The sequence below is a fragment of the Daphnia pulicaria genome, chromosome 8 (genome assembly GCF_021234035.1).
Source record: "Daphnia pulicaria isolate SC F1-1A chromosome 8, SC_F0-13Bv2, whole genome shotgun sequence".
NCBI lineage: Eukaryota > Metazoa > Arthropoda > Branchiopoda > Diplostraca > Daphniidae > Daphnia > Daphnia pulicaria.
This window is the reverse complement of record NC_060920.1, coordinates 10,089,254-10,101,894: the sequence shown is the minus strand read 5'-3', so window position 1 is coordinate 10,101,894 and position 12,641 is coordinate 10,089,254. Positions and strand designations below refer to the sequence as shown.

Sequence of the window (12,641 nt, the reverse complement as noted above, 5' to 3'; positions counted from 1 at the left end):
AACAAATAAAAATTCATTTATTTCATTTTATTTAGTGTAAATGGACTCTTGCTACATGAAGATTAATTAATGCTTCGTAAATTCAGCATTATTACTAGTTTTTACCAATGAATGTTTTAGTTGCGCAAGGGTTGGGCAGAGCAATGGGTTCATTGGGTTGGGGATGAATGTGAAATGTTTTCATCAATTTCTAATAGAAAATGTATATTTCCCTGTAGCAATTATTGTATTCGGCAAATCAAAAGATTGGCAAATATAATAACAGATAAGATTGCAGGACATGCTGTAGATAGAAGAATAGATTCTTGTTAGTCAAGTTTGCTGTACATTTCCTCAAGTTGCCGCTTGAAGTAAGTACGAAGATCCGGACGTTTAGATTTCAGTACCGGTGTCAATAAACCGTTTTGAACTGTAAAGAGTTCTGGGTGCAAGTAGATATCTTTGACCTGTATACAATTTTGTTGATAAAATGCCCGTTGACAAGAAAAATCTAAATAAAAATCATTTATCTCACCTGTTCGAAGGATTTCAGTCCACCTTTTTTCCCCAGTTCTGTGATGTCGTTCAGTATAAGCTGCTTGATTTCAGCCACGTTGCAGAGAACGGAGAAGCTCCCGAAAAAAACCCGGATTTCCGCATACTGTTTGATGAATTCTTCATCGGGTACAATTACTCCAATGACGCATGACTTGATGCTTTCACCGTGTACGAAGACTTGTGCAACGTACTGGCTCTTCATGTATATACTCTCAATTTTCTCGGGAGCAATGTACTCGCCCTGTGACAACTTGAAGATATGTTTCTTGCGATCAATGATTTTTAAGGTTCCGTTCTATGGGACGAAAATAGAATCAGCCATGGATCTTATAGTCCTTACAACACAAACATACGTCTAAAAAGGTGCCAATGTCACCGGTGTGAAGCCAACCGTCCTTGTCTATAGTTTCTTTAGTCTTTTCAGGATCTTTAAAGTAGCCTTTAAAGACATTGGTGCCCTTGATGCAGATTTCACCACGGCCGCTGGCAGCAAAGTAATTCATATCGGGTACGTCAACCAATTTGATTGCGCAGCAAGGAATTGGCGTGCCTACGTGTTCTGGGGTGAAATCTCCCTGGAAATCAAAGGTAATTTTAGTTGATTGGAATTAAAAGGTTCGTAATAATTTCTTTTTGTTATAATTACGTTCACGGTGAGAGTAGTCGGGGCGGCACATTCCGTTAGTCCGTAACATTCAATGATGACACATCCGAGGGCACATCGCATAAAAGTCATGACAGCCCCAGCTAGTGGAGCCGAACCCACAACAATAAGTCTGATGCGTCCGCCCATTGCATCCTGGACTTTCTTCAAAACAAGTTTGTCCCAGATGGTGTTTTTCCCCATAATGCCACGCCGCAGATCATTCTCCTTGGAGCTGAGGGCTGTGTTAAAGAGGAAGCGCTTAACGGACGAGCTCTTCAGGCCACTTTGAACCTTGTCGTAAATGCGGTTGAATATGCGAGGGACGGCCGGCGTAATTGTTGGTTTAAGAGCGACCATGTCATCCATCAAATTACGGACGTCACCCCCGAAGAAGCCGATCGAACCCCCTCCAATGTAGAGAACTAAATGTGAAATACGTTCCAGCATGTGGGCCAGTGGAAGGAAGGAAATCATGACGTCCGTCTTGTTGGGTTTCTCGTCGCCCATGTGAAGTAAAATGGCGCTGGCGTCGGCAATCACATTCTCGTGCGTCAACATGACTCCCTTGGGATTTCCTGTCGTTCCTGATGTGTAGCAAACGATGCACAAATCCTCCGGCTTGGGGGGCTGTTGCGTCAAGCAGGGGAAAGAAAGAAAAAAAAAAACAGATTTCGTTAAAGCGCGAAATTTAATTCATTTATATTGGCAGCAGATTGGCAGAGACTACCGTAGGTTTGTGTTTGTTTTGAGCTCCAAGGTTTTCCACATATTCAAAACTCAAGGTGGTGATGCCTTTACTTTTTGCCAACTCGACGGTTGCATTAGAGATCGGTTTGATATGAACCATGATTTTGAGACAGACGGGCGTATCGGTGAGCAAGGACTTGCATTTTTCTTCATTCTCACAAATAACAAGTGACATTTCAGCTGCAGAAATCATTAAAAATATTGACGTTAGTTGACCAAAAACAGGTGGTTGAAATGTGGTTTAAATGTACCTTGATTGATAATAAAACGAGAAGCATCGGGACCCAGAGTATCGTAAAGCGGTACGACGACCATGGAGTTGCTGTAGAGACCATATTCGCTCAACACCCATTCGGGATTGTTTTGACTATAAACGCCCACCAGAGTGTCCGGTCCGGGTTTAAGGCCAAGAGCCACCAGACCGGAACCGAAATTTTGAGAGCGCGACATGGTTTCCTTATAATTCATCCACTGATATTCCTTGGTTGTGGCGTTTCTCCATCCCAAGCAAGGCCCGTTGTCTGTATACATCAAGTTCAAGGGTTAGTATCACATATTTTACAAGAATGACGATTAAAAGGATATTTAATTACTTGAGATTCGCGCTCCGCGCGGGAATACATCGTACAATGTCTTGGTATCTTCGTAGAGATAGCGCATAAATTTCATTCCATTGCCTTTTTGTGTGAATCTGGAATAGTGGATCAATTCTGGGCCCTGCATAGAACCTGAACTTTAAAATCGTCACGAAAACACTTGACAAACAATTTTAAAAATCAGTTGAAATGCAAAACAAAATATTCCTTGAGATATGCCTTACAAAATTAAAGAAAAAGGTTAAAAATCCTGAAAAGTGTGTTGGGATTCTTCATCTAATTAAAGGTTTAGATCGATACACGCGATTGGCAAGCAGTACCGAAAAATGGCCCGCTAAAATAATGCGTGCACTTTCTTTAACCGAAGCTAATATCTCTGACTAATTGTTAAGAAGTTAGTGAAAAGGGGACATCTTTTCAGGAAAAAATATACCAGGCGTACTTGTAGAAATGAACAGGTTATTTCCCTTTTTTTCTATTTCTTTTCAAGGTTTAGCCTTTTATTTAAAAATAACCTTGGATTAAAGAAAAAAGAATTTCCCACTTTTGATGCATGACCAGATCCTTCATCAGGGAATTTTGTCTTGGCTATATACTCTCGTCAATGACCTTGCGCTTCGTCAGGGCTAATAACGAATGAATTATTTTTATGGTCAGTTCCAGACATAGGGAAATAATTGAATGAGCGATAAACAACCAGAACATTTTCGAAAGGACAAAGGGTCTAGTGTCCCTCTTCAACTAAGGACCATCGATTTCCTGGTGATGAAAGCGGAAATTCTGCACTTTGAACAGCGATAATAACAGACGACAGTCGCACAGTATTTTTCAATGTTTTGTTATTCACCTCGACAATCGTCTGATGTTGGAGATCAAAAGGCGGTTGGGATGGACGTGGCTTCCTGGCCCAGTAATATGCAGAAGCAGCCGCCACTCCGATTCCAGCAATGGCCAACATCCCTGCCGCCCCGCTGATGAAATCATAATATTGTTGTTCTTCATCCTTGTCTGTGAGAAATTAATAAGGAAATTGAATTAAAAGAAGATGAAGGTTCGGATTTCTTGTTTTGCAGCAATCCATCGATTCTTTTAGACTACACAAAACAACAAAGAATTCCCAATAACAAAAAAATGTTGGCAACAATTGGCGGGAGGCCGGGAGTCACGTATGACAGAAAGTGGCGTGATTTTAGTTACGTTGTTCATGCCAACATTTCCACCAATAGCAAGAGAGAAACACTTTGAATCAATGAAATGCATAATGAACCGGTTTTCGTATCACATTTCGAGGGTATCAAATTGGTACGAGTTAATAAAAACAAAACAAAACACCCATGACCTTGAATTCGAGCAGCCTTAACATTAGACTTTCACTTGTCACTATTTACTAAACCAATTTTTCAAGGCAACTAAATAAGAGAAATGACGAGAGACACTACGCGTTTTGGCCATCACAATTTTCAGCTTCAAAAATGTTTTACCGTGAGCAAACTCGTCTGTGGCGGCAGCAAACATGAAAGAAGTTTTGTCGTATAATTTACGAACAAAACAAAACGCATACACTGCTGCAGTATCGGGATGATGAAATGGTACGTACGTAGCACTCGTATGTTCCAGGACCAACTGAAAACGTCAGCACCTTCTGGCCACCACGAACACGGGCCACTACTACAACAAGCGAATATCGATTTGTTGTTGTATACTGTATAGGGGGAAGAAAAAAGGGGAAGGACTAGAGAGATCACGTGATGGCACGATCCGGATTGCCCAATGAGGAAGGACTGGCGCATTTTATTTCTTTTTTTAAAAAAAACTATTCCATTAGAAATCTAAAATTAATTGGACAATCAACCAATTTTTAGAGACATTAAAATCAAACAAGATTTTCGGAACTGAATCTCTTAAAAAAACTTAAATTTAAGCTCGTGCGTCACTTTAGATGGTGAATTTAGTATTTTAGTTACGTAAACAAATATACAAGAGCTATAAGAAAATACTGAATAATCTCTAATCTGTTGATTAATCATTTGGGGAATTGAAATTCGAAGAGTTTACCTGGGATGACGAAGTGCGAAAAGGTGGAAAGCATAGCGCAATCTGTAGAAGACAACTAACGCTAGGTATACACACTCTTATTGAGTTTAAGCTATTCCTATACTTCGTTTTTGAACTGAAACTCGTTTGAAAAAGAAAATCTCGTTTGACGAGTTTGTTCAGTCTACGATCTACTTTTTCGAATTATCATATTCAGAGAGTTCAAATTGCGTCGAACTTTATATATACACAGGTGAATAGTTATATACCTATGATACCTTTCGGGGAAAGAGAAAATGTTCGAGTCTAATTTTTGTTAAGCCTGGACTTACCACTTTTCATATTCGTTGAGGACTCTTTTCATCTTGGGAATAATTGATCCCTTCCATTGAGGATCAGGATGGGATACTAGGATGGATATCCCAACTTTGTTTCTTTATGCTGCAACAAATTAGTTTACTACTTCTTTTACGTAATAAAGCTGGATTCTGAATAGACTAAACAATCACCATTTCTCTCACTCCGTTTCTGCAATCGCCATGTAATTCACAATTGTATACATCATTCCTGGAAAATGTTACTTTAAAAAAAAAACGTTATTTGGGAAACTTTTAGAAATACTTGACATCACTTAATTGCTATCGCGAAAAATACCGTCTCCCATAAATACTGTTCACGTGAATGGTTTTTTGGGAATTACATTCTTCGAATTCCCCCGACTTTAGTTTTCTTGCGAGCCAAACAACTATCGCGAGATGTACGTTGATATAAACTTGGCAACTTGGGAGTTGGATGGGTCATTGGGGCCGGTCATTTTAGACTTTTGAAGAAAATAGAAGGAAAGAAGATAATAGGACAGGAAAGATAAATCTTCTTTTAATCGACTTTTTTTTTAGTAATATGAGAAACGCATGCTCTCGTTTTTGGTTAATTCATTATTTGGGGTCCACAAGGAAAATGTATCCAATATCAACGCTTATGGCAAAGAAGAGCATGCTTCAATAACACCAAAAGCTAAGCTGAAAGTTATTCTAATTTTAAAAAATGTTTAGTACATCAAACAGATTGCCGTCTTTGCTCATATCGTATGCTGACCATGTTTTGTGCTAAAAGGGCAAATCTTTCTTGGACTGTTTTCGGGGGGGGGGGGGGGATTTAATCTTAGAGCAAAGTCTAAATTACAAAGGGTCTTTCAAAATACTAGAGAAAAAGAAAATTAGTCAGTATGAGATACAGATTTCCATACGATATAGGGTGAGCAATATTATTAGATTTATATGGTAAAATACAATATTGTACTACAAATATGATTACGTAAACGCCCCAACTGATAACCAGACAGTCGGTGCGGTTTCGTTCCTAGTTGAATTTGCGGTACACATACTCGAGTTGGGATTTAAAGAAGGAATGAAGTTCAGAGCGTTTAGACTTGAGTGTCGGTGTCAACAAGCCATTCTGCACGGAGAAGGCGTCTGGGTGCAAGTAGATATCTTTGACCTAAATAAGACACGCCAACACACATTACCAAGAAGTTTAGCAATTTTAAAATTAGAATAACAGAAAGCCAAACCTGTTCGAAGGATTTCAGACCGCCTTTTTTCCCCAGATCTGTGATGTCGTTCATGATAAGCTGCTTGATTTCAGGCATGTTGCAGAGGACTGAATGGGCACCGGGAATACCGCGCTCTTCCGCATAACGTTTGACGCTTTCCACGTCTGGCACGATGACTCCAACCGTGCAAGACTTGAGGCTTTCGCCGTGAACGAAGGCCTGCGACACGTATTGGCTTTTGATATAAATACTCTCAATCTTTTCGGGGGCAATGTATTCGCCTTGGGACAGCTTGAAGATGTTTTTCTTGCGATCGATGATTTTAAGCGTTCCATTCTGCAAGTTCAAATCATATGTTTATGTTGTCAGTAGCAGGATATTAATTTACACCACAAAACATACGTCCAAAAAGGTGCCGATGTCACCAGTGTGAAGCCAACCGTCCTTATCTAAAGTCTCTTTGGTCTTCTCCGGTTCCTTAAAATAACCTTTAAAGACATTGGTGCCCTTGATACAAATTTCTCCGCAGCCACTGGCGGCGTAATAATTCATATCGGGTACGTCAATCAGTTTAATTGCGCAGCATGGTAGCGGCGCACCAACATGATCTGTAGTATAGTCTCCCTAAATAAACATTACAAAAAATTAGAACAGTTTGGAGAAATTCGATCTTATCTAATATTTTCGTCATACGTGAACGCTGAGAGTGGTGGGGGCAGCACATTCCGTCAGTCCGTAAGCTTCCAGGATGATGCAGCCCAGGGCGCAACGCATAAAATTCAAGACAGCTCCAGCTAGTGGAGCTGAACCGACAATGATCAATCGGATGCGTCCGCCCATGCTGTCTTGAACTTTCTTCAAAACAAGTTTATCCCAGACAGTGTTTTTCCCCACGATTCCACGTCGGAGGTCGGTTTCCTTGGAGCTGAGGGCCGCGTTCAAGAGGAAGCGCTTCAGCGGCGAATGGCTCAGGCCACTTTGGACCTTGTCGTAAATGCGGTTGAATAGACGAGGGACGGCCGGGCTAATTGTAGGTTTAAGGGCGATCATGTCATCCATGAAATTGGCGATATTGCCACTAAAGAAACCGATAGCTCCTCCCCCCATGAAGACACCTACATGGGAAATATGTTCCAGCATGTGGGCCAAGGGGAGGAAGGAGATCATGACGTCTGTTTTATTGGGTTTCTCGTCACCCAATTGGAGCAGGACGGAGCTGGCGTTCGAGACTACGTTTTCGTGCGTCAGCATAACACCTTTGGGGTTCCCAGTTGTTCCGGAAGTGTAGCAAATGGTGCACAAGTCCTCAGGTTTGGGTGGCTAGAAAGAAAGAAAATATAATAACAACCCGTTGAAGCCATAAACATGTTGTTATAGATTTTCTAGTATTACCATGGGAGTGTGTTTCCTTTCAGCGCCAATTCTCTGGACACATTCGAAGCTCAATATGTTGATGTTTTTACGTTTGGCCAATTCAACCGTCTCTTTCGAGATGGGTTTGATGTGGACCAGTTGTTTGAGGCAGTCGGGAGGTTTATTGAGTAACAATTTGCATTTTTCCTCATTGTCGCAGATAACTAGCGACATTTCGGCTGTCAACAAAACAAAAAATGTCAGCAAACAAAACCAACAGACTGGAATTAAAAAACAAGAATTCTTACTTTGATTAATAATGTAGCGACAGGCGTCGGGTCCCAGCGTGTCGTATAGGGGCACAATGACCATGGAGAAGCTGTAGAGACCATATTCGCTGAGTACCCATTCGGGGCAATTCTGACAGTAGATGCCAACCAGAGTCTCGGGACCAGGTCGAAGACCAAGGGCCACTAAACCGGAGCCGAAATTTTGAGCACGCAACAAACTTTCTTGGTAGTTGAGCCATTGGTACTCGTCGGTCGGGCCCTCTCTCCATCCCAAACAGGGTCCGTTGTCTATAGATCCCAAGTATAAAACAGGTCAAGAGGTGAAACGAATGGAATCACTGGATAATAAAAGACTAGGATTACTAGAGACTCGCACTCCGCGCCGGAAGCCATCGTAGAGGGTCTTGGCATCCTCGTAGATGTAGCTAATTAACTTGATTGCATTTCCTTGTTTAGAGAAATGGGAGTAATGGATAAATTCTGGGCCCTATTAAGAAATGCAGGTGTTACACATCTTTTACAGTCACATTTCAAAAAGTCAACAGAAAACACGGCGAGATGTTCCACTTGCGATAATTTCAGTCTATGCAAATTGGCAACACCAATTCCTGTTCTTGAGCAATTTTTTGGTTTTTTTGTTTTCTAGCGTAACATGAACTAATATGTTAAGTTAAGAAATCAGTTACGACCCTCGAAGGGTCTTGTCAAAATCGCTCCGAGGGTATATAGAAGAAATTGATCTGGCGCCGTGTTATCAATTCGTGTCTAAGGGGAATCAGACAAGAACCGTACTCTAGTAATTCCAAGAATTTCTTTTTACCTCGACTAAAGTCTGGTTGTCCAACTCGAAAGGCAACTGTGATGGTTTAGGTTTGTTGATCCAATTGTACGCAGAAGCTGCAGCCACTCCGACTCCGGCCACTGCCAAAAGGCCGGCCGCCCCGGTAATGAAATCAAAATATTGTTCCTCATCTGACCCTGCTATAATACAATAGAAATGTCAATTAGTGTTTTGAATTAAAACTTACACGTCATTAAATACATCATTAAGGATACATTTGTTTTCTAGTGGACTGTGGAGATTGTAGCTTCAACAGATTTCATTTTGGTTTTTTTTTTATGAATTCCAATCAGTTTTTTTATAAAATGATGGTAAACTAGAAAAACGAGTGGCATTTGAAAGGCAACACAGACCGGAATCAGCACACGATGATCTGATTTGGTTTCGAGCAATGACGCACGTACACAAAGGGGATTCTTTTTTTTATTTAGTAAATTAACTAGACTTTTTTGTTTTTTAACTGGACTGGATGGACTTTTAAATGAGGTGATTGTCCCTGTAATTACAGTTTAAATTCATTAAATTAATCCCAATTATATTAGGAGGGCTGAAAAATTGTCCCATGAAAGCTTCTGACTAGAATAACGAATAAATAAATGACTTACTGAAAATTAATTCTGAATCCGAAGAAAACATGATGTAAACTTTCCAGCAACTATCAGTAACATTCAGTGTCAATTATATTCCGGCACAGTAAACTGTTTGTATGGGATGTAAGAAACGCTGTCGGGAACTCCGGTGATGTAAAAGAACGGGAAACAACGAAGGTTGGATAGACACTATTAACACAGCCATTTTTGTCGTAGGTTCTTATACCCTCGCATGATTTTTTAGGGCTTCGAACCAGAAATTCTGGTTTGACGGGTCCCTAACAATCTGCGTATTTTATTCTTTAGCTTTCATGTTAGTGTGAGCGCCGCGCATTTTTAAACCAGGGCAAAAATTCCCACTTCGAACACAGCGCGAGTTTACTTGTTTCCCTAATGATTTCACTTCAACGGCTTTAATGAATGTTTGCTGTGCGGGTGAAATAAATTTCTATCAGCCTCTCATCGCAATAATTGATACGAGTTTTAATCGATTTCTCTTTTACTTATTTTGAAAAAATGCCAGTCTTACTATAGAGCTTTTTTGTATATCTACAGTTCAACTTACCTAGAAATGTTGTGTTTCTTCCTTCCAGCAAGACGAAATAAACTGGCAAGAAAAAAAAATCAGACATTATCCTTTAAGATATCAGTTGTAGGTTAGATTCACAAAAACAAATGATTTGTTAATAGAAGGGAAAGAAAAGTGAAATTTCCAACAAGATCAACAAAATCAAGTAGAAAAAATTTGCATTTTGTATAGGGTAAAGGACTGCCTAATAAATGTTACAACGTGTTACGTATGTTATGTAACTTTCTCGTCGTTTTCGAAATGCTGTAATGCCCACAAAATCAAGGTGAGAATATTATGAATATCTACTTTAATGTCTAGCTTTCTATATGCCAAACAGGTGTTCATAAATAAGGAATGGAAATTTTGCTTCGGCACCTGCTCGTGAGCAATGTCCTACAAACTGGTTGGAGAGAATATCAGCGGAGTATTTCTTATTTCATTCCTGCAGACTTTTATCGAATTATCAAAAAGGCAATGACCATCTAAGAGTAGACTTGAGAAAAATCAATAACATTCAGCGAGTGCTGTAAACATGACCGTGAACTCGTAAGAATTCACATCGGAGTCTTGCCCCGATTTCTTATTTAACAAAGTGCAACCTGCAAAGTCTGAACGGTTTAATGTCAATCAAAAGGTTCTCCTATCACTTGTTTTTGACGTTCAAATTAACTCTGACGAACGCTGGACATTTATCAGTGGGCTTGAACTTTGGTCAAACACATTTTACAGCGATAAGAATGTTTTATCTCTGACACCAACGCTCCGTGACTTTACAATAACGTTTACTTTGGAAAGTAATCCCGTCCAGACCAGTAAGTTTCTCTTAATATCGCTTGGAAATTATAGCGTGATTTTAATTTTTAATTTGTATGTACGGCTAGGAAAATGCCAATTGATTTGTACTACATGTCTATGAGCGCTCCGTGCCGGGCTGTTTTACTAACGGCCAAAATGGTGGGAGTTGAAATCAATTTGAAAACAATCAACCTGATGCAAGGTGAGCACATGCAACCCGAATTCCTCAAGATCAATCCGCAGCACACCGTTCCCTGTTTGGACGATTCCGGATTTGTCGTGACAGAAAGTCGTGCCATTTGCGCATACCTGGTTAACAAGGTAAATACCACTCAACATTCCCACCATGTTCTCAAGCGAAATCTAACAACAGGATTCTGAACCTAGTACGGTAAAAACGACAAGTTGTACCCGAAAGACCCAAAAGATCGCGCCCTAGTCGATCAGCGACTCTATTTCGATCTGGGAGTTTTCTACGCTTCATTTGCCGACTTCTATGTAAATATTTACACTTTTTAAAAAAAAAAGACTGGTTTGTCATTTGAAATGTAACTGTTATTGCGACAAAGGTTCCGATAATGTTCCGCGGACAAACATCGATAGATGCGAGCAAGAGAAAGAAATGGGATGAGGCTATGAATTATTTCAACACGTTCCTGGCCGATCAGGATTACGCAGCTGGAAATCACTTGACTATTGCCGATCTATCGTTGATTGCCAGCGCATCCACTATGGAGGTACATTTGAGAGCGTCCATGTTTCTTTGCCTTCCGCAATCTCAATTACTACCTGCCTAATTCATCAAACTAACTAACGGTATTCACTTAAATCGCATGACAGGCCTTAATTCCAACCATCTTCAACGATTATCCAAAAATTAAAGAATGGATCGAGCGTTGCAAAAGCCAGATTGCTGATTATCATGACCTCAATCAGGTGGGTGCAAACATTTTTGGACAAATGGGTCAAAGTGCTCTGGCAAAAATTCAGTAAAATTTGTTCTATTTTAAAATCTCTTGGTATCATTACCAAGCGAAATTAATATTGCATCAATTGTTTACCGACACGTTGTGTCATGTATCAAGAAAAAAATAATAATTCGATAAAGATGAAATAAATATCTAAAAAACACCCAACGAATCTTCCACGTGAATCTTTCGACTGAGAATCATTTTCCCGATTAACTTGAAATGCTGGTGCCATCGAAGACACGTACGCAGACTATAATGCAAATATTTTTCAAGGACTTTTATCGCATTAAAAAACAACTCTCAGTTGATGACGTCTGTTTTGCATTTTGATGCGGTTCCAGCTGCCATCCGTCTTACCTTGTACAGTCGCTATTCACGACCAGGATTTCTCTACAACATTCAAACAAGTTAAAAGGACGCGCCAGCACAAAGTTCCGCGGGTTATTGATCTTCGTACTTGCATTATCTTTAATCGCTGTCGGCTATCAAATCCTAGCTGCTTAAACTCGCCTTATTTTACGGTTTAGCTAAATCTGCTAGCATATCTCTGTGCGATATTCGTTCTTGTTCAAACTGGGTAATAATTGTCTTTTTCGAGATTATGTCGTGAAACGGATATGAAAAATTGCCTGATTGCGTAGTACTACCGTAAGTACAATTTAAAAAAGAGAGAAAAACAGTCACATCACGCCATATCGCTTGATATAGCCGCAAACGGAATTTACTATGCAAGGGGTGTAGCGTGCTGCTTATAGTACCGTAGCCGGAAGGCGCCGACCACGTCGTGTGGGCTGCCTATATAATGCTGACTATTTTGCCAGTCATCGTGACCATGAAAGCAGAAAAGTATACAACATCCCATAGACAATTCGGTGCGGCGTATTTTTAGGGGGAAAACAAACTTTCTAATGCACACAGTCGATTGAAAAACTCGGTTGATCGTATCTGAAATATTTAGTAAATTACACCGGCGTCTTCAAATGATATTCCTAGATATTTCATGAAATTTACACTAGTCGTTCCGGCGTCGAATTGTAAAGAAAATGGACATCAACCGAAATTTAAAAAAAAAAAAAAAAGAAAATTCAAAAATAAAATGGCAGGTGAAGCCAACCTGA

At 40.0% G+C, this 12,641-nt stretch overlaps 3 protein-coding genes across 5 annotated transcripts; 1 reads left to right on the top strand and 2 right to left on the bottom strand.

Moving 5' to 3' along the window:
• Window positions 1-207: 207 nt before the first annotated feature.
• LOC124311007 (long-chain-fatty-acid--CoA ligase 1-like) lies at window positions 208-5,020 on the bottom strand. Of its 3 annotated transcripts, none has more exons than XM_046775239.1 (9): window positions 4,893-5,020; window positions 3,374-3,534; window positions 2,524-2,647; window positions 2,182-2,451; window positions 1,911-2,110; window positions 1,184-1,810; window positions 891-1,112; window positions 515-832; window positions 208-446 (listed from the first exon to the last, which is right to left on the bottom strand). In XM_046775239.1, the coding sequence occupies exons 1-9, from the start codon at window positions 4,900-4,902 to the stop codon at window positions 309-311; spliced, it is 2,070 nt and encodes a 689-aa protein (XP_046631195.1). In that variant the 5' UTR covers window positions 4,903-5,020; the 3' UTR covers window positions 208-308. The 3 variants fall into 3 exon arrangements, with proteins under 3 accessions (XP_046631195.1, XP_046631194.1, XP_046631192.1); XM_046775238.1 differs by lacking the exon at window positions 4,893-5,020 and adding an exon at window positions 4,582-4,679; XM_046775236.1 differs by lacking the exon at window positions 4,893-5,020 and adding an exon at window positions 4,008-4,209.
• A 129-nt stretch (window positions 5,021-5,149) lies between these two features.
• Window positions 5,150-9,394, bottom strand: LOC124311009 (long-chain-fatty-acid--CoA ligase 5-like). Its single transcript, XM_046775241.1, has 9 exons — window positions 9,202-9,394; window positions 8,576-8,736; window positions 8,119-8,242; window positions 7,774-8,043; window positions 7,505-7,704; window positions 6,806-7,432; window positions 6,515-6,736; window positions 6,131-6,448; window positions 5,150-6,057 (listed from the first exon to the last, which is right to left on the bottom strand). The coding sequence occupies exons 1-9, from the start codon at window positions 9,230-9,232 to the stop codon at window positions 5,920-5,922; spliced, it is 2,091 nt and encodes a 696-aa protein (XP_046631197.1). The 5' UTR covers window positions 9,233-9,394; the 3' UTR covers window positions 5,150-5,919.
• Window positions 9,395-10,467: 1,073 nt separating this feature from the next.
• Window positions 10,468-11,683, top strand: LOC124311404 (glutathione S-transferase 1-like). The gene is made up of 5 exons (XM_046775878.1): window positions 10,468-10,569; window positions 10,639-10,873; window positions 10,940-11,050; window positions 11,122-11,289; window positions 11,393-11,683. The coding sequence occupies exons 2-5, from the start codon at window positions 10,643-10,645 to the stop codon at window positions 11,543-11,545; spliced, it is 663 nt and encodes a 220-aa protein (XP_046631834.1). The 5' UTR covers window positions 10,468-10,569; window positions 10,639-10,642; the 3' UTR covers window positions 11,546-11,683.
• Window positions 11,684-12,641: the final 958 nt, after the last annotated feature.

What these genes read in the sequence shown, in the direction of transcription:
- LOC124311007 (XM_046775238.1), bottom strand. Translation starts at nt 4,615, where the DNA reads ATGCTTTCCACCTTTTCGCACTTCGTCATCCCAG. An exon ending in TTCGCACTTCGTCATCCCAG is followed by an intron (nt 3,535 to 4,581) that starts GTAAACTCTTCG and finishes AATTTCTCACAG; the next exon opens with ACAAGGATGAAGAACAACAA. An exon ending in CGACTACTCTCACCGTGAAC is followed by an intron (nt 1,113 to 1,183) that starts GTAATTATAACA and finishes TTTGATTTCCAG; the next exon opens with GGAGATTTCACCCCAGAACA.
- LOC124311009 (XM_046775241.1), bottom strand. Translation starts at nt 9,232, where the DNA reads ATGTTTTCTTCGGATTCAGAATTAATTTTCA. An exon ending in ACAACCAGACTTTAGTCGAG is followed by an intron (nt 8,243 to 8,575) that starts GTAAAAAGAAAT and finishes ATTTCTTAATAG; the next exon opens with GGCCCAGAATTTATCCATTA. An exon ending in AAAGGAAACACACTCCCATG is followed by an intron (nt 7,433 to 7,504) that starts GTAATACTAGAA and finishes CTTTCTTTCTAG; the next exon opens with CCACCCAAACCTGAGGACTT.
- LOC124311404 (XM_046775878.1), top strand. Translation starts at nt 10,643, where the DNA reads ATGCCAATTGATTTGTACTACATGTCTATGAGCGCTCCGTGCCGGGCT. An exon ending in CTTCATTTGCCGACTTCTAT is followed by an intron (nt 11,051 to 11,121) that starts GTAAATATTTAC and finishes ATTGCGACAAAG; the next exon opens with GTTCCGATAATGTTCCGCGG. An exon ending in CCAGCGCATCCACTATGGAG is followed by an intron (nt 11,290 to 11,392) that starts GTACATTTGAGA and finishes ATCGCATGACAG; the next exon opens with GCCTTAATTCCAACCATCTT.